The sequence below is a fragment of the Canis lupus genome, chromosome 6 (assembly GCF_011100685.1).
Source record: "Canis lupus familiaris isolate Mischka breed German Shepherd chromosome 6, alternate assembly UU_Cfam_GSD_1.0, whole genome shotgun sequence".
Taxonomy (NCBI): domain Eukaryota; kingdom Metazoa; phylum Chordata; class Mammalia; order Carnivora; family Canidae; genus Canis; species Canis lupus.
The window spans coordinates 52,805,670-52,827,840 of record NC_049227.1 but is presented as its reverse complement, the minus strand read 5'-3'; the positions used below and the strand labels follow the sequence as shown (position 1 = coordinate 52,827,840).

At 34.5% G+C, this 22,171-nt stretch overlaps 1 protein-coding gene across 4 annotated transcripts in view; it reads right to left on the bottom strand.

Annotated features, from left to right (window-relative positions):
• The window catches only part of DPYD (dihydropyrimidine dehydrogenase), a 791,077-nt gene that overhangs the window by 196,090 nt on the left and 572,816 nt on the right, over positions 1-22,171 (bottom strand). For all 4 annotated transcript variants that reach the window (XM_038541239.1, XM_038541240.1, XM_038541241.1 and 1 more), the window contains 2 exons: positions 16,431-16,551; positions 15,507-15,626 (listed from right to left, as the gene is read on the bottom strand). In XM_038541239.1, coding sequence (XP_038397167.1) covers positions 15,507-15,626; positions 16,431-16,551 — 241 coding nt within the window. The remainder of the gene's footprint in view (positions 1-15,506; positions 15,627-16,430; positions 16,552-22,171) is intronic.

Genomic DNA, 22,171 nt, shown 5'->3' with positions numbered 1-22,171 from the left:
TGTGTCTGTTGGCCATCTGTATGTCTTCTTTGGAGAAATGTCTGTTCATATCTTCTGCCCATTTTTAATTAGATTGTTTTGGGGTGTTGAGTTTGATAAGTTCTTTACACGTTTTGGGTACTCTTTTTTTTTTTAATAAAATGATTTTTTATTGGTGTTCAATTTACCAACATACAGAATAACACCCGTTGCTCATCCCGCCAAGTGTCCCCCTCATTGGGTACTAACTCTTAATTGGATTTATCATTTGCAGATATTTTCTCCCATTCAGTAGGCTATCTTTTGGTTTTGTTGATTATTTCCTTTGCTCTGCAGAAGCTTTTTACTTTGATGTAGTCTCAATAGTTTATTTTTGCTTTTATTTACCTTCCCTCAGGAGACGTATCTAGAAAAAATGTTGCTATGGCCAATGACAAAGACATTGCTACTACTTGTGGTCTCTTCTAGGACTTTGCAGTTTCAGGTCTCACATTTAGGTCTTTAATCTGTTTTGAATTTATTTTTGTGTATGGTATAAGAAAGTGTTCGGTTTTTCATTCTTTTGCATGTTTAACTGCCCAGTCTTCCCAGGACTATTTGTTGAAGAGACTTTTTCCCATTGCTTTCTCTTGCCTCTTTTCACAAAGGTTAATTGACTGTACAATTGTGGGTTTGTTTCTGGGCTTTCTATCCAGTTCTATTAATCTGTGTCCATTTTTGTGTTAGTACATACTGCTTTGATTACTACAGTTTTGAAGTACAACTTGACTTGAAATCTGGAGTGTGATACCTCAAGCTTTGTTTGTCATTTTCAAGATTGTTTTGATTATTCAGTCTTTTGTGATTCCATACAAATTTTAGGATCGTTTGTTCTAGAACTGTGAAAAATGCTGTTGATATTTTAACATTAAATTTGAAGATTTCTTTGGGTAGTAAGGACATTTTAACAACTTTTGTTCTTCCAATCCATGAGCATGGAACACATTTCCATTTGTAGTCATTGTCTTCAATTTCTTTCATTGATGTTTTATAGTTTTCAGACTATAGATCTTTCGCTTCCTTGGTTAGGTTTATTCCTAGGTATTTTATTATTTTTAGTGTAATTATAAATGGGATTGCTTTCTTAATTTCTCTTCTCATTGCTTCATGTATAGAATTGAAACAGATCTCTGTATTTTGGTTTTGTATCCTGCAACCTTACTAAATTCATTTATCAGTTCTAGTAGGTTTTTGGTGGAGTCTTTAAGGTTTTCTATATGCAGTATTATGTCATCTGTGAATAGTGAAAGTTTTATATCTTCCTTGCATATGTGGATGGCTTTTATTCCTTTTTCTTCTCTAATTGCTGTGGCTAGGACTTCCAGTAGGATATTGAATATAAGTGGTGAGAGTGGACATCCTGGTCTTGTTCCTGACTTTAGGGGTAAAGCTCTCAGTTTTTCCCCATTGAGGATGATATTAGCTGTGTGTTTATCGTCTGTGGTCTTTATTATGTTGAATTTTGTTCCCTCTAAATCTACTTTGTTGATGGTTTTTTTTTTTTTATCATGAATGGATGTTGTACTTTTTCAAATGCTATTTCTGTGTCTATTAGCATGATCACAGGTTTTTTTTTTTTTTTATCCTTTCTCTTATTGATGTGCTGTATCATGTTGAATGATTTGTGAATACTGAAACACCCTTGCATCCTGGGAATAAATCCCATTTGACTGTGGTGAATGATGTTTTTAATGTATTATTGGATTCAGTTTGTTGAGGATTTCTGCATCTATGTTCATCAGAGATACTGGCCTGTAGTTCTCTTTTTTTGTAGTATCTTTATCTGGTTTTATTGTTGGGATAATGCTGACCTTGCAGAATGACTTTGGGTTTTCTTTCTATTTTTTGGGATACTTTGAGAAGAATAGGTATTAACCCTTCCTTACATGTTGGTAGAATTTATCTGTGAAGCTGTCTGATCCTGGACTCTTGTTTTTTGGGAATATTTTGAGCACTACTTCAATTTCAGTGCCAGTAATTGGTCTGTTCAAATTTTCTGTTTTTTCTTGACTCAGTTTTGGGAAGTTACACATTTGTAAGAATTTATCTATTTCTTTTAGATTGCTCAATGTGATCACATAAAATTTTTCATAATATTCTCTGATAATTGTATTTCTGTGGTCTTGGTTATTATGTCTCCTCTTTCATTTCCAATTTTGTTTGAGTCATCTCTCCCTCTCTCTTTTTGAGAGTTTAGCTAAAGGTTTATCAATTTTGTTGATCTTTTTAGAGAACCAGCTCCTGGCTTCATTGACCTGTTCTATTGTTTTTGTTTTAGTTTTTATTTCATTTATTTCTGGTCTAATCTTTATTATTTCCATCTTTCTATTGGTTTTGGGTTTTGTTTGTTCCATTTTTTAGCTCCTTTGGGTGCAAGGTTAGGTTGATTATTTGAGATTTTTCCTGCTTCCTGAGGTAGGCCTGTATTGCTATAAACTTCCCTCCTCAAACTATTTTTGAGGCATTGTAAAGATTTTGGACTGTTGTGTTTTCATTTTCATTTGTCTCCATGTACGTTTTAATTTCCCCTTTGATTTCTTACCCATTCATTCTTTAGTAGCATGTTATTTAACCTCTTTCCATATTTTTTTTGTGTGGCTGATTTCTAGTTTCATAACACTGCATCAGAAAAAGTGCAATCTTTTCAATTTGTTGAGACTTATTTTGTGGCGTGATAGGTGATCAATTCTGGAGAATGTTCCATGTGCTCTTGAAAAGAATGTATACTCTACTATTTTTTGATGGAATGCTAAATCTGTTTTAGTGTGTGATTCAAAGCCACTGTTTGCTTGTGGATTTTCTGTTTGGATAATCTGTCCATCAACGTGAGTGGGGTTTTAGAGTCCTTACTTCCTTACTATTATTGTATTATGATTGATTACTTTTTTTTTTATTACTTCCTTTATGTTTATTATTAACTGCTTTAAGTATTTGGGTGCGCCCATGGCTGGTGCATGAATATTTACAATTGTTATATATTCTTGTTAGATTGTCCCCTTTATGATTATAGTGCCCTTCTTTGTATCTTGTTACAGCCTTTGTTTAAAGTCTATTATGTCCAATACAAGTATTGCTACCCTGGCTTTCTTTTCACATTCATTTGCATGATAAATTCTTCTCCATCCATTCACTTTCAATTTTCCTGTGTCTTTAGGTCTGAAATGAGTCGGCAAAGAGATGGGTAGGTGGCATAGAGATGGGTCTTACTATTTTTTACCCATGCTGTCATCCTAAGTTTTTGATTGGAGCACTTAGTCCATTTACATTCAAGGTAGTTATTGATAGATATGTACTGATTACCATTTTGCTACTTGTTTTATGGTTGTTTTTGTAGTTTTTCTCCATTGCTTTCTTCTTTTGCTTTCTTCTCTCATGCTTAGTTGGCTTTCTTTAGTGATATATTTGGGATTCCTTTCTCTTTATTTTTTACATATCTATTATTGGTTTTTGATTTGTGGTTACTATTTGGTTTGTATATAACATCTTCTGCATATAGCAGTCTCTATTAAGTTGATAGTTGCTTAAGTTTGAACCCATTCTTTACTCCTCTCTCCCTGATGTTTTAGGTATATGGTGTCATACTTTACATTGCTTTATTTTACAAGTCCCTTGACTGATTTTTACAGATATACTTATTTTTACTGCTTTTGAGACTCCTACTTTCCTTACTCTGGCTTATGGTCTTTCCTTATCACTCAAAGTCTCCTTTAACATTTCTTGTAGTGCTGGTTTAGTGGTCATAAATGCCTTTTACTTTTGTTGGAGAAACTCTCTCTCTTTTTCTATTCTGAAGGATGGCCTTGCTGGATAGAGTATTCTTGGCTGCAAACTTTCTTCTTTCAGTACTTTTATTACATCATAAGATGGTCTATATTCTATTAGTTAAAATTTCTTACTCCGTTGCCAAAAGTTCACGAGGGAGTCAAGATGGACATCAGAAATAGGCAGTCTAGTCTCATCCCCAAACTTTCTCAATTATACACAGCTGAATATTAAGGATCAAATGGTGTGTCTTTCATGTCTATAATGTGCCTATGCCTTTCCTAGGCTTTGGAGGAGATCATGGAGAAACAGGAGTGACTCTTGCTTTTAAGAAGCTTATAATCCAACAGGTCTGTCATTAACCAGATGTATTAAATGAACTGAGTGCAATTTAGAAACATTCCTAGAACTCTTGACTTCTGATCTATACACTTGTCAAATTAATTTATACTGATTAAAATTTCTCATATCATACTATGCCAGATGTGTGCTAGCAGAGTTTCATCTTATTTATATTTTATCTTGTTTTGTTTTAAACGAGGGAAGGTGAGAAATGGTGCAGTTTCCTTTTTTTTTTTTTCCCTTTCAGAAGGGGCTTAGCAAGGTTTTTGGGCCAATTTCTTCCTCACCTTACCACCTTCAAAATGTCCTTCTCTTTCTCCCACCTAATGAAAAAGTAGCATCTCTGAATTACTTAGTGGTGCTTTTTGCAAGCTCAGTTGAAATTATAAAGGAGATGATACTGCTGCAGGGGAAAAAGATGGATCTGTCCAAAAAGAAGGTGAGACAGTTGCAGGAACACATGGTCATTTGTAACTGACTGAAGATTAGAAAGAAGAAATTAAAAAGGACACCCAAAGTTTTTTCTCAGCATCAGTGTTAGACCAAGCCCTCATATAGTTTATCTAAGTCAGTAAGAAATAAGGTTATTTATTGCTATATTGATGACAGTTTCACTTCAAGCAAACGCTGCATGTATACACTTTAAGACAAACGACTGAATGCTTCCTGTCATTTTTTTGTTCTTTGTAAGGAATTAAACATTTTTTTTCCTAATTCACCTACTTGCTCAATTTTCCAATATAATGATGTAGTGATACACATAATAAGGACATGATTTTGACAATGGTCACAGAAGAGCACATTCACAGATTTTCAAATCCAGATAGAATAAATGTTGCATTAGTAAATGACATTCGTAGTCCATTAGATTTTAATGAGTACATTAAATGTAGACGGAGACTTATTATGGCAAATACTGGATTAAGACATTCATGAAGATGCTTAGCCGTCCATCTTTAGAGACAGATCTGAGTTTGAATCCAAACTATGACATGTCCTGGCTATGTAAACTTTGGCAAGTTGCTTAACCATCTGGAGTTTGAGTTTCTAAGGCTATAAAATGGAGCCAGTGATGTCTGCATCATAGAGTTATTTATATAAGAATGCATATAAAGTGTTCAATATGGTGCTGAGCAAATAAAGATCATATTATTTAAAGGCCTTGATATTCCTATGTAGCTTCTACTTATTGCCTGAGTAGCCCATGCTGAGGAGTATAGTAATGCAGACTGATTTTGCCAGTAACACAAAAGTTTGACAATATAAAATTCCAAATGCTACCACTAGCACATATTAACTTATATACTGAGATTTATTAGCCCATGCATGAAAATTTTCTTAAAATTGCTGGTGCTATTTTAGAAACGTAGCTAAATTGATATAAAAAAGGGAAAACCAAAGTACTGCTTTGTTGTCATAAAGTTGTGTGAAGAGTAGATGAAATAAGTCAGTGGTCTTCTGAAAGATGGATGTATACTCAGTGTTGCATTTCTTTTGTACATATCTCATGGGTAAACTAATCTTAGAGAATCCTTTTCTAGATCCTTGATTTCCATAAGTATTGTATCTTAAATTTTGTATGCCTGAGAAAGAGTCAATCAAAATATAATGCTAGTTCTTCTGTTCCCAATGTCTTAACAGTCCTTTCCACCTTGGAAAAAAGTTTATTTCACAATGATCTCAAATATTATAATGACACATTGTTCAACAGTAAAAATTCTGGGGTACCAAATAAAATGATAAATCAGAATATTAGTACTGGTTTTAAAGAGGTGATTTATGATTGGGTGACAAATATTTTTGAAAGTCAGGTACCTTCCAAGCTATTTCTTCAACAAAACTAAAAGAAGAGCTCTTCAAATTACCTAATTAAATTAGGTAAGATTACTTTTTAAAAAATTTTTACTTATTTATGATAGTCACAGAGAGAGAGAGAGAGGCAGAGACATAGGCAGAGGGAGAAGCAGGCTCCATGCAGGGAGCCTGATGTGGGATTCGATCCCCGGTCTCCAGGATCGCACCCTGGGCCAAAGGCAGGCGCCAAACCCCTGTGCCACCCAGGGATCCCTAGGTAAGATTACTAAGTAACTTTTAGCTGGTAATGTGGAAGGTGTTCAAAGATTTGGGTTAAGAGACTATAATAAAACTCTTTGAGTCCTCTTTAATTATTTAGATGAGCAAGGATTTTCAATATTCATATCTAAAACTAAAAGAATAGAATAAGCCAACCCTGATATTTTTAGGAAATACTTTATTATGATAAAGTATAAATTGTAAATTAGAACAATACAGAAGAAAAATTATCCTTAAAGCCTTAACCTAGAATTTCAAAAATGTAAACGTCATATCATAGGCATATATTTTGTTAAAGAGAAATTCTATAGGACAATCTATAAAAGATATTCAAACTTAAAAATAAATGAAAATAGGATAAAATTTGGTGAGGAAGTTGACTAGAAATACTAGTTTGAGGGAAAAATTATGTAAAATTTTCAACTATTATTTCAAGCCTTAGTTTATGTATTTTTAAATGATTCATAATGAGTATAAAGTCACTGTGCTATTTAGACTCTATTAGATGTATTTAAAAGAATGGTGTAGGCATTTCATCTAAGAATTAATATTTGTAGAATGTGGGAGACTATGTCTTTTATTATCACTTAAACTTATGGCTAAATTTTATAAGGTTGACTTAAATGGGTGACAAGTATGTAGTTTATATATTTTTTTAATGTGGAGTATTTGGGGCATAAAAATTTAAAGAACACTAAAATAAGTAGTGTAAAATCCTAACACACATTGAATCAAAGTATTAGACTCTACAAAATCATAGCGAGTGAAGTTAAGCTGGCCTGACCAGCTTCCTTTACCTTCTCTATTATGATCCTTCATCATCAAGTCCTACGCAGTCTGCACCTTGGAGCATCAGATACTGTATGGGTCTTTAGAGGATGTACTATGCCCTACACTTACGGACCTTTTAGAATTTGGGGTATAACTTGCTTTCAGAGATTCAGATGGTACTAACTTGGAGGTGCACACCAGGACACTCCTTCATCCAGGAAAGCTGCAGGAAGCTTCCATGATTCACAAACAGTATCACCAACAGGCTATAAACATGACTTTGAAAGACTCTTAAGTGCATAGTACACTATGCTAATGGCAGGGACACTGCATTGAAACAGCTTCTGCCTACAACATAGGTTATCCTTCCCTTCTACTGATAAAAAGGATGCCATGGTATGAAGATGACAAGCAAAACATAAAGGAAGAGAGAAAAGCAGGAGGTTACCAATACTGTTGTCTCCTACAGTTTGAGTCTGAGGAAATAACTATGTTCATTGATATGTAAGTGCTTGTCCTGGGAGAGAACGGTTACTATTCAATATGTTAGTATCTGTACAAAGTCAAGAAAAAAACATGGTATTTCACAATCATGAGCTTAATTTTACCCTTGTCTGCCTCTGACACCTGTTTTATTTTTCAAAGGACTACTTAGTGGCACTTAGAATGGATTCTCTTTGCATAACAATGGTTCATATTCAACATTAATCTTAAATTTTTATTATTGAAGTATAGTAGATATACAATGTTGTATTAGTTTCAGATGTACAACATAGTGACTCAACAATTCTATGCATTACTCTATGCTCATCACCATAAGTGTAGTCTCCATCTGTCACCATACAATGTTATTACAGTATTATTGAATATATCCCCTCTGCTGTACTTTTCATCTCCATGATTTATTTATTTTATAACAGGAATCATTTAATTTTAAATGGAGTGACTATTCTTTCTATTCTGAGCCCTCAAATACGGTTTTCTGTACTTTTCTTAAGAATGAATTCTGATTCTATTTACTACAATTTTTTCAGATACTTAGCTGTGGGCACAGATTCTAAATTTATGTATGGAATACCATGATTCTTGAATTTTACCACTGATGAAAGCCTTTGACACTATTTTGGAAATAAGATCTTCAAATCAAAATGTTCAATAACACTAAGCTTTCTTCATCTACTGTTCAATGCAGATTCTCAGGCCCTCCCAGACTCTCAGGGAGGAGTTCAGCAATATATATTCTAATGGATCCTCCAGGGTCTGGGGTCACTGAAGTTCAAGATCCACTGATCTACTAGAGCCTCATCTTACAACAGGGCTTCCATAAGTAAAAATTGGCTCCAAATTAGAAGTTAAATAAGAATATTTCCCTTGCTGACATACCTAAATCCTTATACATAAAATAATCATATGTATAAATCTTAAGTTCAAAAATTAGGGATTAATCTAATTTTGATTATGTAATCAGGCATTTGTTTCTAGCAGGTTTTAAGATCTTCAACTACTGAGAGCCAATGACATTTTGATGGTTCTCTCGATGTTAGGGATAAATGTGTTGGCTTTATAGTCTGAGGAATGCTGGAGAGTTTGGTCTAATGCTTAGGGATTTAAGCCCACGAATGGATAAGGATGGTGAAGAATCTTATTCTAGTCATGCCCTCCTTTCCTAATTTCCCTTTTCACTGTTTGGTCTTCTTCCCCTTTTCCTTAGGGAGCTGAGTGATTGATAGCCTAATCCAATGACTGTATTACAGCTGCCTCAACTAGGACTCTTTTCCTTATCATTAGCAGTTAGCCTATGGTTAAATTCACAGCTCACTGCTTGGTACAGCCCCTGAGATTTAAGGGTCTGGCCTTTAGAAAATATTTAACATAAAACTGAAATCTTGACATACTGAGAACTCAGTTCTCTGCAAGGCTTCTTTAATTAATCCAATGTAGTGTACCATTGTTCTGTATGAGACTGTGACATGGTGAACTGTTTCTGAAGCTTACAGAGATGTGTAGTTCTAAATTAAACAGTCACTGACGTGTACCTACACTGATTTTTTAGTACAGTAGATATGCATGAAACTGTGAATATTTAAATTCAAGCTCAAACGGTGACACAATACTCCTTAGTTTTACTTTCATAATGGAACATTTTTTTATTAATTTCAAGCTTGAAATCATTCTTTATGGAAAACACACACACACACACACACACACAGAGGAAAGAAATTTAATTATTCATTACCACTGCTGCAAAGGTAAGTTTTCTTAATATGCTTGTCAGAGTCCTTTGGTTTACAGTCTATTTAATATTTTCTTAGGAGGTGATATAGACATGAATTTATTTTCCTAATTTTGAATAACAGAAAACATATATAATTATCCACATGGCCATGGATTTGTTGGCTCTTAAATACTTTTTGATTTTACCATTTATCTGCAGGACAATAGTTATTTTAAAATACCTAAGGAAAGGATGTAGACCTTGATCTATGCTTTAAACCTTTGCCCTTGCTCCAGTCCGACGATGAGCTGTAAGCGTCTATGAATATGGCAGCTGAGTCCCAGATGAAAAATTATGCATCTCATAAACTGCTATTCTGCTGAAATGTCAAGCCAAGGCAAGGCTGTACCTCAAACTCAGCACTTGGCATTTTCCTTCTGTCTGCTTTGTTGCCATGAAGCAAACATGAACAGTGAGGATTTGTGTAGGGCAGGTAGCAGGCGAGCTCACCGTCAAAAATCTATTATTAGGGCTCTGATCTCCTGCACAGACCAACGACAGCCAAACAGTGTGAAATTCGGGCTCCAGGAAAAGCAATATAATGCAAAAGGGGATTCTTTGTCAATCTGTACATGAATATATTCAAATGAGCATGATTTAAATGAGAATAGTTCTAATGGTGAGCTTCTTTCAACCAAACTGATAATTTATAATGAAAATTGTAATTCAGCATCTTTATTTGATATGCCTACTTTGACTGTTCTGCAAATATAGTACATATATTTATATAACAAGGTCTTTCATAATTTGATCAGTTAAACTTGTGATGGCCTGAGAATATTTATGTGAATAACAGACTATATTTTTTGCATTATTTTGAACACACACACACAGAAAAGAAAAGAGATGAGTGAGTATAAAGTGAAAGGTTCTCCTTTTAATTATTCTTTTTGGCATAATTCATCAGTGCCTTTTTTATTCATTTAAATGCTACCTTTATCTATCAGGTTATTTTAGACATTTCAGTATTAAAATCTAAGCTCTTATTGATAAAGATGGTTACAACAGATAGTTGAAATTTTATGACAGTGAGTAGGTGTGTTTTTCTAAAAGGATCTTGTGCATCAGTAATTGTGTGATTGACAATTAAAAAAAAAAGTCTAGCCCATTAACAACTAGTTCTCATAAAAAAATAGCAATACTGCATTTCATGAGATGATTGTAATGTACGGTGTAAGAACTTTTTTTTTTAATTTTTATTTATTGATGATAGTCACAGAGAGAGAGAGAGAAGCAGAGACACAGGCAGAGGGAGAAGCAGGCTCCATGCACTGGGAGCCTGACATGGGACTCGATCCCGGGTCTCCAGGATCGCGCCCTGGGCCAAAGGCAGGCGCCAAACCGCTGCGCCACCCAGGGAGCCCAGGAACTTAAAGCAATCTTGCCAAAATCTTCAGTTACTTGCACATATGTAAATAGCTATCAAAGCAAATTGTAACTTCGGGGTTTTCGATCTGTGTTTTGTCATCTTCTTCATTTTACAAAAATAAGCTAATAAATACATCAAAATAAGTTTAAGTTCATGATTGGAATAGATTACATTGGATGTGCATTTATGTAAGAGTTGAGTGCTGCTAAGTCACTGTATGGTCTCAACAATCATGCCTAAGTAGCTTTTTAAAACACAAACATAAAGTATGCAATATAGAATTAAGATTATTTTTAAGCTATTATATTGATTCATGTTTCTGCAAGTTTTCTGAGCTATGTACTTTGTACTCACTTCTAACCCACACACTGGCGCAGAGTTACAAATTACTAGCAAATTTCTAACTTGTATTTATCGGTATTTCCCTGGTTGGTTTTACAATGAAAACAGCTTTAGGAGGCTTGTAACTATACAAACTCAGAGTTTGGTGTCTAATAGCCCAAGTAGCTGGATTTCAAATCATTCGTTATTTATTTAAGAATGTAAGAGCATGTTATGGGGTATGCCACTGTCATTCGTTAAGAAATATACAATCATTTCTTAAACCCATAATATCCTATATATGATTAGTAAATTTGGGTTCCTGAAATAGAGATCAAATCTTGAAGTCCATCTTTGATAAATCATTCAGAAATCAGTATTAAAGTTTATAGGTCTTACTATCAAATAAAATGTATCCTGCTGTTTTAACTGAGCAGGTGGTACAGACAATAATTTCAAAAAGCAATCTGAAATTGAAGTTGAGAACAAAAGTTTCCCTTTTGGGGGGTAAATGAACAAATGTGGCAAATAAAATAACGTAAAGCAATGACTTAATTTTTCAAGCTTGCAGGAAGTGAATTAAATTGAGCCTAAAGCATCCATCAGTTTCAAAGCGTTTCTTGCAGAGAAATTTCAGATCTTTTCCCTAGGTGTGGGTATGTGTGTGTGTTTATATGTATAACAAACAAAATGTATACAGGATAATGGAATGACATAACAAACCTAAAAAATATATCCATCCCCCCATCAATAGAAAGAAGGTCTTAAATTACAACGCAGAATAATTCCTTCTACTGAATTTAGCCCACTGAAAGATACTTGATACTTGTTTTTCCTAAAGCAGCTAGAAATTAATAAATACTATCCTCATGAAGTCAGTTGCAAGAAAGATATATCTTTATTTATGTCATGCAGGACTCATTCTTAAACATGTCTAAAAGAATATTATCCACAGGGAAGATTGACTGTGAAAATGTCACACCACAGTTGAATGACACCATTTACATAGGTGATAGTAATCACTGAGTTAAGGGCTATCTGAACATCCCTTCATCATTTGTGGATAAGGCCAGGAAAAAGGTCAAAATTTGAAAGGAAAACAAGAAAAAAAATAAGTAAACTAAAACTAGGAAAAATAATCAGTAATTCACGCAAGGTTGGGGTTCATAAATAATGTTACTGATGAGATCAGCAGTTCTTTCAGTGAAATAAATAAAGGCAAGGAATCCCTCCTGCCAGAAACAAAACAAAACAAAACAAAACAAAACAAAACATTAATCTGCTCGACTGTTTGGTGACATATGAACTAATTGTTTGATATTGAAAAAATAAAGTATTCTGCATGGATTTCAGAAGAAGGGAAGTTCGGTGTTAACAACTTGTAGTGTAAAGTCTCTACTGCTCAAAGAAAGGTAGAGAATGTTGATTCGTTAAGACTCAGTAATTTAGAAGTATTTGTATGGTGGAGAGCTTAATTAGCCATCTTAGTTTCATGAAAATCTTCCTTATGAATACTGACTTTCTTTTGATACTGTTCTCATTATGAAATCACTTTTAATTTTAGAATTCAACCTTTAATGGAGCATGATCTTGCCAGGTATATTTCTCCAACTGAAAATCAGGTTTAGAAATCATTCCATTATGAATTTGGTTCATAGGTTTTGTCCCCTCCAACCCCCACCCCCAGATTCTAATCACCTGTAGATGAATTGGAAAATGGCAGTTTCTAAAAGAACAAAGCTAAGGATGAGATCTTGGAATGAGGTCTTAACGCTTGCTTTTGATAAAAATTGTAAACTGCAACAAGCAGAAGTAACCTTGTTTACTGACTTCTAAAGGCTTAATGACTTCTTTTATTAAATAGAGATCTCTCTCTAATCAGTAGCTTTCTGAAGTTTTGAAGTTAACTATAATAAAAAACTCATTTTACATCATGACCCAGGATAGAAATACACATATATATTCATACATATACATATACGTGTGTGTGTGTTACACATGTAACTGAAAAAGGTGTTTGACCAATGTTTATCCCATCTGTGTGCAAAGCACTGACGTTTTCTCTGTTCTATTTCATTTTTTAAAATGTTGATTATAATTCATTAAACCTGGTTCCATAGTACACTCAAATTGGGGACCAAAATTTGAAAAACATTGCTTTAAAGCACTGTAGAATCCAGATTAATCGCATTTGAAATTCCTCAACTGATATCCCTCGGCTGAGGTTCTGTCTCCCAATGCTAGTCACTGCCCCTTATTGGCTAATGTGTTTTAGGAAGACATTACAGAATGTGACCATTTTTCTATAGTATGTGCAGTACCCCAAGTACCTCATTATTTCCCCATTTAAACAAAACAAAACTTTCATGTCAAATAGCAGCAATCTTATTCTGAGAAAAAATAATAAAGACTGAATAGAGAGCTAGCGAATATTGAAGGGGAAAAATATTCCTCCCTGGCAATGGAAAGTACGTGTTGTATTTCAGGTGGCTATCCAAAATCGAATACTCCTTAGCTTTTGCTAAAAAAAAAAAAAAAAAAAAAATCTGTGATTCAAGCTGTTCTTCTAAAAGCAGACACTCCAGTGCTCTGAGAAAATTCTTGGGAAAGTATTAGCACTGTGCTGTGGTAATTTTTTTAATCTTATAAAAATATCTGGCATATTTTGTATGATATTCTACACTGAAGCAGCATTTGAAGTCTTGACAGCCATGTTTGATGAAAGCAGGAATGGTGTTTAGGCATTTCGATATTTCCATCTTTCCTAAAATTGAAGCCATTATTATTTAACACAGTTTTGGTAAGATAGGTCTTGTTATAACTCCTTCTGAAGGTATTTTGTTATAGAACTTGTTTCTGTCCTAAAATATATTATTATTGGCCATTTAAACTGCCTTTCAGATTCTATTACCTTTAAATTAAAGCCAACGCTGCTTTAAAGGAGAAAAATTCTATCTGTTTTGGCAATATGGAGAAAGGCTATTTTCAAAAAAGACTTTAATGTGAAGAGACTTAATATAGAACCCATTAGAAATGAGGTACAAGCCCTTAAAAACGTTAGAGACTTTTTGTTGTTCAAAATGGAAGTTCCACCCAGGCTTAGCTGAGTTTATAGCCCAAGTGAATATTTATATATGAATTTATAAATCTTAGAACCAGAGTTTCACGGAAATGTTAACAGGCCCTGAGGTATAGCTGAACTTGTTTTCAGGTAGCCTTATAATTTCCAGTGTGTGTATATGCTTAAAGACTACAACACAAAAGACTTCTCTAATGCTGTAATTCTGTAGTTTTATTAGACTGAGTTATAGTATTGGAGAATATTCAGAAATTGCAGCTTAAATGAGAAAACGTGAATGGTGTTACTTATATAAAATACTACTGCAATAGTTCTTTTATTAATTTTTAATGTTCAGCACCCTCTGTGACCTCCTTTATTCTCTTGCTGTCAACATGGCAGGCTGGAAAAATTGAAATGGGCTGACAGAAAACATAGTGCACGTTGCAGCCCAACTCTGGAGTCTCTTGACTCTCTTTCTGCTGCACAGGCTAACGTGGCCCACGTTATTCTGCATTGCAATAATATTTAAGGCTCTGTTTGATAGCGCCTGATAAAAGAGAGTTGTGTCTGGACCTTGAGCAGGTGCTTCTCGTCAGCTTTCCTCTTTCTGACATTGTGAGGATGGGAATGGCATTCAATTAAGAGCAGAATATAATGTTTTAAAAATCGTGGCTCATAGACACACTTCATGCTCTCGAAATATAACACCTCAGCATGGATAGTGCTTTATTTGTGTCCATCCAGCCTCTTCCAAAAGCATATTTTGGTCTGATTCAGCAATGCTTTTCTTGAACAGTGGGACACTGCTATATTATGTATATTTACCACTGTCTCTATCACCAAGGAGACTAATCCCCATACCAGTACAGTCAAGAACCTTACAGCATTGTCTTTGCGAGACCAAGTTCATGTTGTCACAGCAACAGAGTGCGCAGGGCAAAGATACCAAACGACACGTTGGGATTAAAACTTCTGTTTCTGTTTTAAATGCAAATGTTTGATGATGAGAAAAGATACGCAAAGGTGTGAGGTCTGAAATATCTTCTTGGCTGATGCCATAAAGGCAGTTTTGATAATTTGTTTGGGACAGGTGGGAAAGCAAGATTTTTTGAAGGTAGGTTTCAAAGTTCTAGGAAAAGTGGAAACAAATTCTGACTATGAAAAAGATATTATAATCAGGGGGCTAATGTTTTGCTTGTAGATGGCCCCGGTATTAGCCCTTACTCATAAGTGACAAGACATTTGTGACAATGGGAAATTCTGAGGAAAGCACAGACCACAAGAGAATAGAATTCACACACAACCCTATCTTGGTATCCTTTCATTTTTTGCAGTCAGTCATTTGAGCCTTCATGCTCAATATGCTCCATCTGTCACAACTATCAGGAATTTGACCAGCAATGAGTTCTAAGGATTTGGAATTGTAAAAGACACAATATACTTGCTTGCAACATGGTCTCTTATTTTTTAGCAACCTTCAAGGAAGCAAAATGCAAGGAGAGGACAACACCTACCAGATACTCCTCCATATGTAGTCCGCTTCTCAATGCCCACTGCTGGCCAAGGTGTGCCATCAGCTTTTAATCCCATTAGACCTGAGACAGTGTTGGTAGCTGTAACGCCATCTGCGCCACCTATGAAAATCACTTCATCATTTACCTGCAGTTTTTAAAGGGAAAATGGTCCAAAGACCCACACGACCCAAGAAAATGAACACTCTTTATCTTGAGAACATTTCCTCCCCTCAAATGACTTTACTAATTTCACTCCTACCATTATGCTTAAAATGCTAGACATAAAAAATTTAATTTCCATCAATTCATTTTTCCATTTATTATACAGATTATAGATGCCACATGTTTTGTATTCAGTGTTATTTCCCAGGTAGTTTACAATACCTTTGCAAACCAAGATGCAATTTCCATTGGATAGGGCATGGCATATATGATTTATAAAATCATCCACTGGCTGCATGATTTATGTGTTCAATAGATATTTATTGGACATATGTTTAAGCCAGCACACTGGGCCCTATCAAATATAAAGGAAACTCACAAGAAGTTTCATATTGTGGAAGCCGGTATCTTTTTGTTTTGTATTTCACTGAAGGTTCAAATGCTACTGCTGTATTGTTACATTACAAGGTCATTTATTTTGGAGCAATTTGCTGTGATCATGGTTTTGTTTCATAATTCTTTGTGTGTGAAGTAGGTGTTTACCAAGAAAGATTATAAATGTTGTTTTCCCTGGTCAAAGTTTGGAGTCCAGGTGTGAACTCACTACTTTTGTGAGATCAAGTGCTTAATTTAGCACTTTTCTTTAACTCTTAAACCAAGATATACACATCTATTTGTGGATGAAGATATACTTTAATATGGCTACATACTTCAGGTCCACACTTCCATAACTAGACAACTGATGCAAGTCTAGTTTCTTACCTTCCTTTGCAGCTCTTGCGATGCTTACGATATCAGTGACATTTGGGGTCAACTTGGCAAAAAAAGGAATCTGAACAGCTTGCCTCACCCAGCGACAGATGTTCCGTACCAGCTCTGGATCCTGTTCAAATAGGTCAGTTAAATATAGAACATAATTAAAGAATTGTGATCAAAATGTGTACTGGAACAACAGCAAAGCTGGATATGTGCAAGACAAATACAACTTGACAATGAGCTACATGATATATTTCTCAATTCCGCCTCAGTATTACACCTAGACTCATTAGGGAACTAAGGTTAACACACTTCCAGTGAACTGCAAATTCATCACATAAAGGTTAAATTCCTCAAGGGAGCCTTTGGAAAATAAAATTACAAAGAGCCAAATGGAAGAAAGTGTTTTCCACTACCAGTTAAATAATACCAGGAGTAAAACATAAACTCCTGGTGGTAATTTTGGTAAATATTACAGAATTTCCAGTGTATTCATTGGCTTAAACCTTACAAAAAATACTTAAGCTGCTGATTCCTGGGTGAATGATATTATACCTGAAGCCTGTTTTTTTCGTTATTAGAAGACTTAGTGTTGATGAAGTATATTCAAAGGAAAAGCTTTGACTTCCTAATCAGTCTAATTGTGATATATATATATGCTAATATGGAATAATTCAGCCTGGGATTATACATGAGCTGATCAGTAACTTAGTTTACTTTTGTAAATGTTACCAAGATCTGTGAAGCACTTTTCAACATTCATCTACTTGAAAGAATTGATCAAAATGACAAAAATGAAATAAAATATCAAATGCTCATTTTTAAAAGCAAGGAATAGACATTTTCCTGTGCCTGTTTCCTGTGATTTTTTTCAGGCTTCTATTTTCTCATGGGACAAGTATCATTTAGAGGGCAATCACCTATCCTTTCCATTGAAAATAACTTAGCTGTAGCAATGTTCTTTGATTTCAACACATACAATGGTCCTTTTTTTTATTACTTTTAGTGCAAAATTTATTCTGACAGGTACTGATAATGCACTTTGATAAATTACCTTAAAATATGCAATAGCAGTTCATTATTGAACTTTGTAATATTATCTTAGCAAGTTAAAATGTTTTTTGAATAAAAGAAAACCCCAGAAAAATATAGACATATATTTAAACTATGAAACAGCAGGCAAGTATATCATTTGTAATTAATATTTTTATATGTAAGAAAGTTGCTCTTTGCATTTTAACCTTTCAAATTCTTTTAAGATGAGATTTCTAATGTTATAACCTTTAGAAAGAACCTTTTCACTTACGTTTAATGTGTCTTGATCTGTCATCTTGTATTACTCTAAAAGTTATGCGTTTATGTGCTAAGATACAGCAATGAGGTAATTTCTGTTGATTGTTACTGTCTCTATTCAGCAAAACTCATAATTTTAACAAAAAAATCTTTGATTCAGTTTGTTCTCTTTTCAGAACAGTAATTTCTTCATTAGGCATAAATATTAAAAAAGCACTATATGGAATGCTCTACAGGGCATACTGTGCATTATGAATAGTAAAATCTGGAGACTTAGCTGTACAAATTCTAACTCATGAAAATGGAGATCTGCCCCTGCCCATGCAATGTTCATGAAATATTTATAACCGCTGCATTGGCATTATGAAGGCAGTTGCATCTTTGTGACTTTCATTTTTAAGTTATGAATTTCCATGGGACTTAGCCTAGAAATGACAGTAACTCTAGATGATATGAATTGCATGTCCTTTGTGAAAGCTCTCTTTAAGATAGAATTTGACAATAATTTAAAGATCACTTGAATTGCATAATACATGGAAGGTAGCCTGATAAGAATTACCGAGACAAATATAAAATATTATTTGGTTCCAATAGAGTAAGCACTAATAATCTGATATAGGTTTCTAAGTGGCTTTCGATACTATTGACCACCATGTCTTAATAATTTACTCTGAACGTTTATCACATTTTTTTTTTCTGTTCATTCTCACCAGTTGAATATTTTAAGTGAATGAATGCCTTTTACACCTGTTTAGCAATTTGGAATTTATTCAAAGTTTTTTGGTTTTTGTAAAAAAAAAAAAAAAAAGTCTCTTGGTACCATTATTTACTTGAATCATCTGTCTCTATTTTGAGATACCATAATTTGACCATCCTATACTTTTTTTTAAAAAAGATTTTATTTATTTTTCTCATGAAAGACACACACAGAGAGAGAGAGAGAGAGAGAGAGAGAGAGAGAGGCAGAGACAGAAGCAGAGGGAGAAGCAGGCTCTATACAAGGAGCCTAATGTGGGACTCTATTCTGGGACCCGAGCCAAAGTCAGATGCTCAACTGCTGAGCCAGCCAGGCATCCCAACCATCCTATACTTCTATGAGTTAAGATTCCTGGTATTCAGGTAATATTTTTCCTCATCATCATACTCAGCTAAGACACTTGCTAACTAATCTTTATACCCAGATGAAACAAAGTTTGATTACCTGGGAATTTTAAGAACAACTTCTGACTAATATTATTGTAAAAATTAATGACTGTTCTATAAATGGCAAAGTTTTGCTTGACAGACATAATAGCGAATATTCCAATACAACTAGAAATGTGGTGAGGCTAATAACATGATAAAATGAATCTGTCTACTTTGGGAAATTAAGGGGCACACTATTAACTATTCACACTTTCCTGGTTTCCTTACACTTTTGATATTAATGTTTGAGATCTTAAAAACAATTAATGGTGTTTCTGCAACTTAACCTTCTCAATTTTCTAGTGATAGCATCAGATGGTATCACTCATTAGAGCCAGTTTTTAAATCTTGTTGAAATGAATACATTTTAGATAAATTCTAATGCCCTCCCCCCCAATCTTCAGGACAGAAAATACACAAAGGTATGTTATTAATGACAAATTGAGAATTTAACATTATCCATCCCAACAAATAGTAAATGAAACCAAACAGTTTTGGACTGCTTTTCTATTTCTAGGCACAAAACATTATTGATACTCAAAAGTAGTTGTGTCAATGAAAGGAAAATAAATAAAAACTCAGGATATTTTCAAATGATTTCTTTATATAATCACCAAAATATAGACGATGCCTAGGTTTAAGAAAAACCTGAGCATATTAAAAAAATTTTTTTTGAGATTTTTTTTGTGAGAGGTTGACACAGAGAAAAAATGAGCAGAAGGGGTAGGGGCAGAGGGAAAGTAGACTCCCCACGCAGGGAGCCCAAAACAGGGCTTTATCCCAGGACCCTGAGATCATGACCTGGGCTGAAAGCAGACACTAAACTGACTGAGCCACCAGGTGCCCCAAAACCTGAGCATATTTTATCATAGACAATATCTAAAAGCATGAAATCCAAGACTTCCTTACAAATCTGGGATATTTCTGAAGAAAAAGAGTAGATAATGATGGGGGAAAAACAGCTTAACTAGACTTTTAAAGTGTTTAAGCTATAAAAAGTCTACCTAGATATTCAAGTCTTTATTGACTTTTCCTACAGGTATTAATAATGCCTATCCCTGACCATGATTTGCAATCCCTCACACAGCAATTGTGTGTATGTAGGTGTGTATACTTTTTTTAACACTTGTTAACCTTTTTTGTTATTCATGTGATCACCAAAAAAAGCTCTGAGACAACAGAATGATTTTTTCCGTGATGGAGGTGTATGAAAAAATAAGCAAGAAATCCCTGAAGCCCTTAAAGGAGTGATGGGCCTGGGAAAGCACATGGTGGTCTTGAGGGTTCTGCACTGAGGTGAAGGTACCAGACCAGACCTGTGAAGTGCTGACAAGAGAATGAAAGACCACAATTTTGGTCTTTGACAACTTTAATAGCGAGCCTCGGGGATCCCTGGGTGGCTCAGTGGTTTATCACCTGCCTTTGGCCCAGGGCGTGATCCTGGAGTCCTGAGATCGAGTCCCATGTCGGGCTTCCTGCATGGAGCCTGCTTCTCCCTCTGCCTGTGTCTCTGCCTCTCTCTCTCTGTCTCTCATGAATAAATAAAAAAATCTTTTAAAAAAAATAGTGAGCCTCCCTGTATCTGCCTGCAATTAATATACTCTGGAACAGATCTCTATGAAAACCAAACATCAACAACAACCAAAACTAGAAGTTGTAGCTCTGAGTAGATTGTTTGCTGCAGTAGTTTCCACCGTCCAAATTGTTTTTAAAGCTTTATTTTCTATCTGGGCCATAAGATAACAATTTCTAACTCTAGTAAATTTAAAGCTTAATTTTTTTTTTTAAAGCTTACTTTTCTATTTGGACTGTAAGATAATAATTTTTAATCTAGTAACTAGTATGTCTCCAGTTACATATTAAAGGGGTTCTATAAATGATATACCCTGCTGAGTCTGAGACCCCTAAGATGACCTCTCCATTGTAGGACAGGCATTTCCACCAATTTCCTAGGGCATCAAATCTCATTGGTTTCATGCCCTGTACAAAAGAACAAGCATTAGAGAATGAGACTGTGCGAATTTCTTGATAAGCTAAATTACAAGTGAAATTTTTGACTTTAAGAAACATTTCTCTCCAATTTACCTAGTAATTTTCACTCTGTACAATTCTTTTCAAAATGGCTTTCTTAGAAGGTGGCATTTCAGTGAATCTACTGAAAATTTTTACCAGTTATAAATGTTTTCCACTGAGGAACTTCTAACTCTTAATTCACATGAATGCCAGGAAGTAGCTAGCATTTTTATTATGTCCACTTCTCTGACAGAGAACTAAGGCCCAGAAGATCAATCAGAGTACCTATTTCACCTTCTTAATTTTCTTTCCCATTATCATGTCCTAAACCATCATCTTCTTTAGTAAAATTGCTCCCTAAAGTGAAATTCAGTCATCAATTGTAAACCAGAACTATAAAAGGCTTTTACTTCATTTATACTTGTAAGACTAAATGTAGCTTCAGACTAATAGGCAAACGTGATGTATTTATCCTTCTATGTCAATAAAATAGAATAGAAAGAGTTGACTACTCAAGGTAGAATTATTAGTAAATGCAGATTGTACATTAGAATGGGAATGTTTTAAATTAACTTAACATTTAGGTTGTGTTCTTTTTAAATTGGTTTTTCAGACTTAAGGATTCTAACAATGACACAGTCACCTTGGAAAATCAGTTGGTAGCTTCCTAAAAAGGTAAACATTCACATGCCAATCCACCCACAAATCTCACTTTTTATTATACATCCAAGAGACATGAAAACATATATCCACACAAAGACTTGCATGTGAGCGTTCATAGCAACTCTTTCAGAAAAGCTGCAGATTGGAAATGACCCAAATATTCATTAATCTAAATGAATAAACAAATAGTAACATATCTACACAATGGAATATTATTTGGTGATAAAAAGCAATGAATCTACTGGATCTTATGCCAACATGGGATTAATAAAAAAAATTATGTTCAGTTAAAGAAGTACACACGAGTTTAAATGCTGTATGTTAACATTTCTATGAAATCCGACACACACACAACCTCTGCTAATAGAAAGCAGAGCAATAGTTGCTGAGATTAGGGTTGGGGCATCAGGGAGGGATTAAGTGGGAAGGGGCATACGAGATTTTTTTGAGTGTAATGAAAACATTCTAGAACTGGACTGTAGTAATGTTTACACAGGTGTAGACATCTAACGAAATACATGGAACCCTACACCTAAATGTGTTCTTACTATTAAATTATACAGCCACAAATTTCTTGTAAAATATATTTTTAA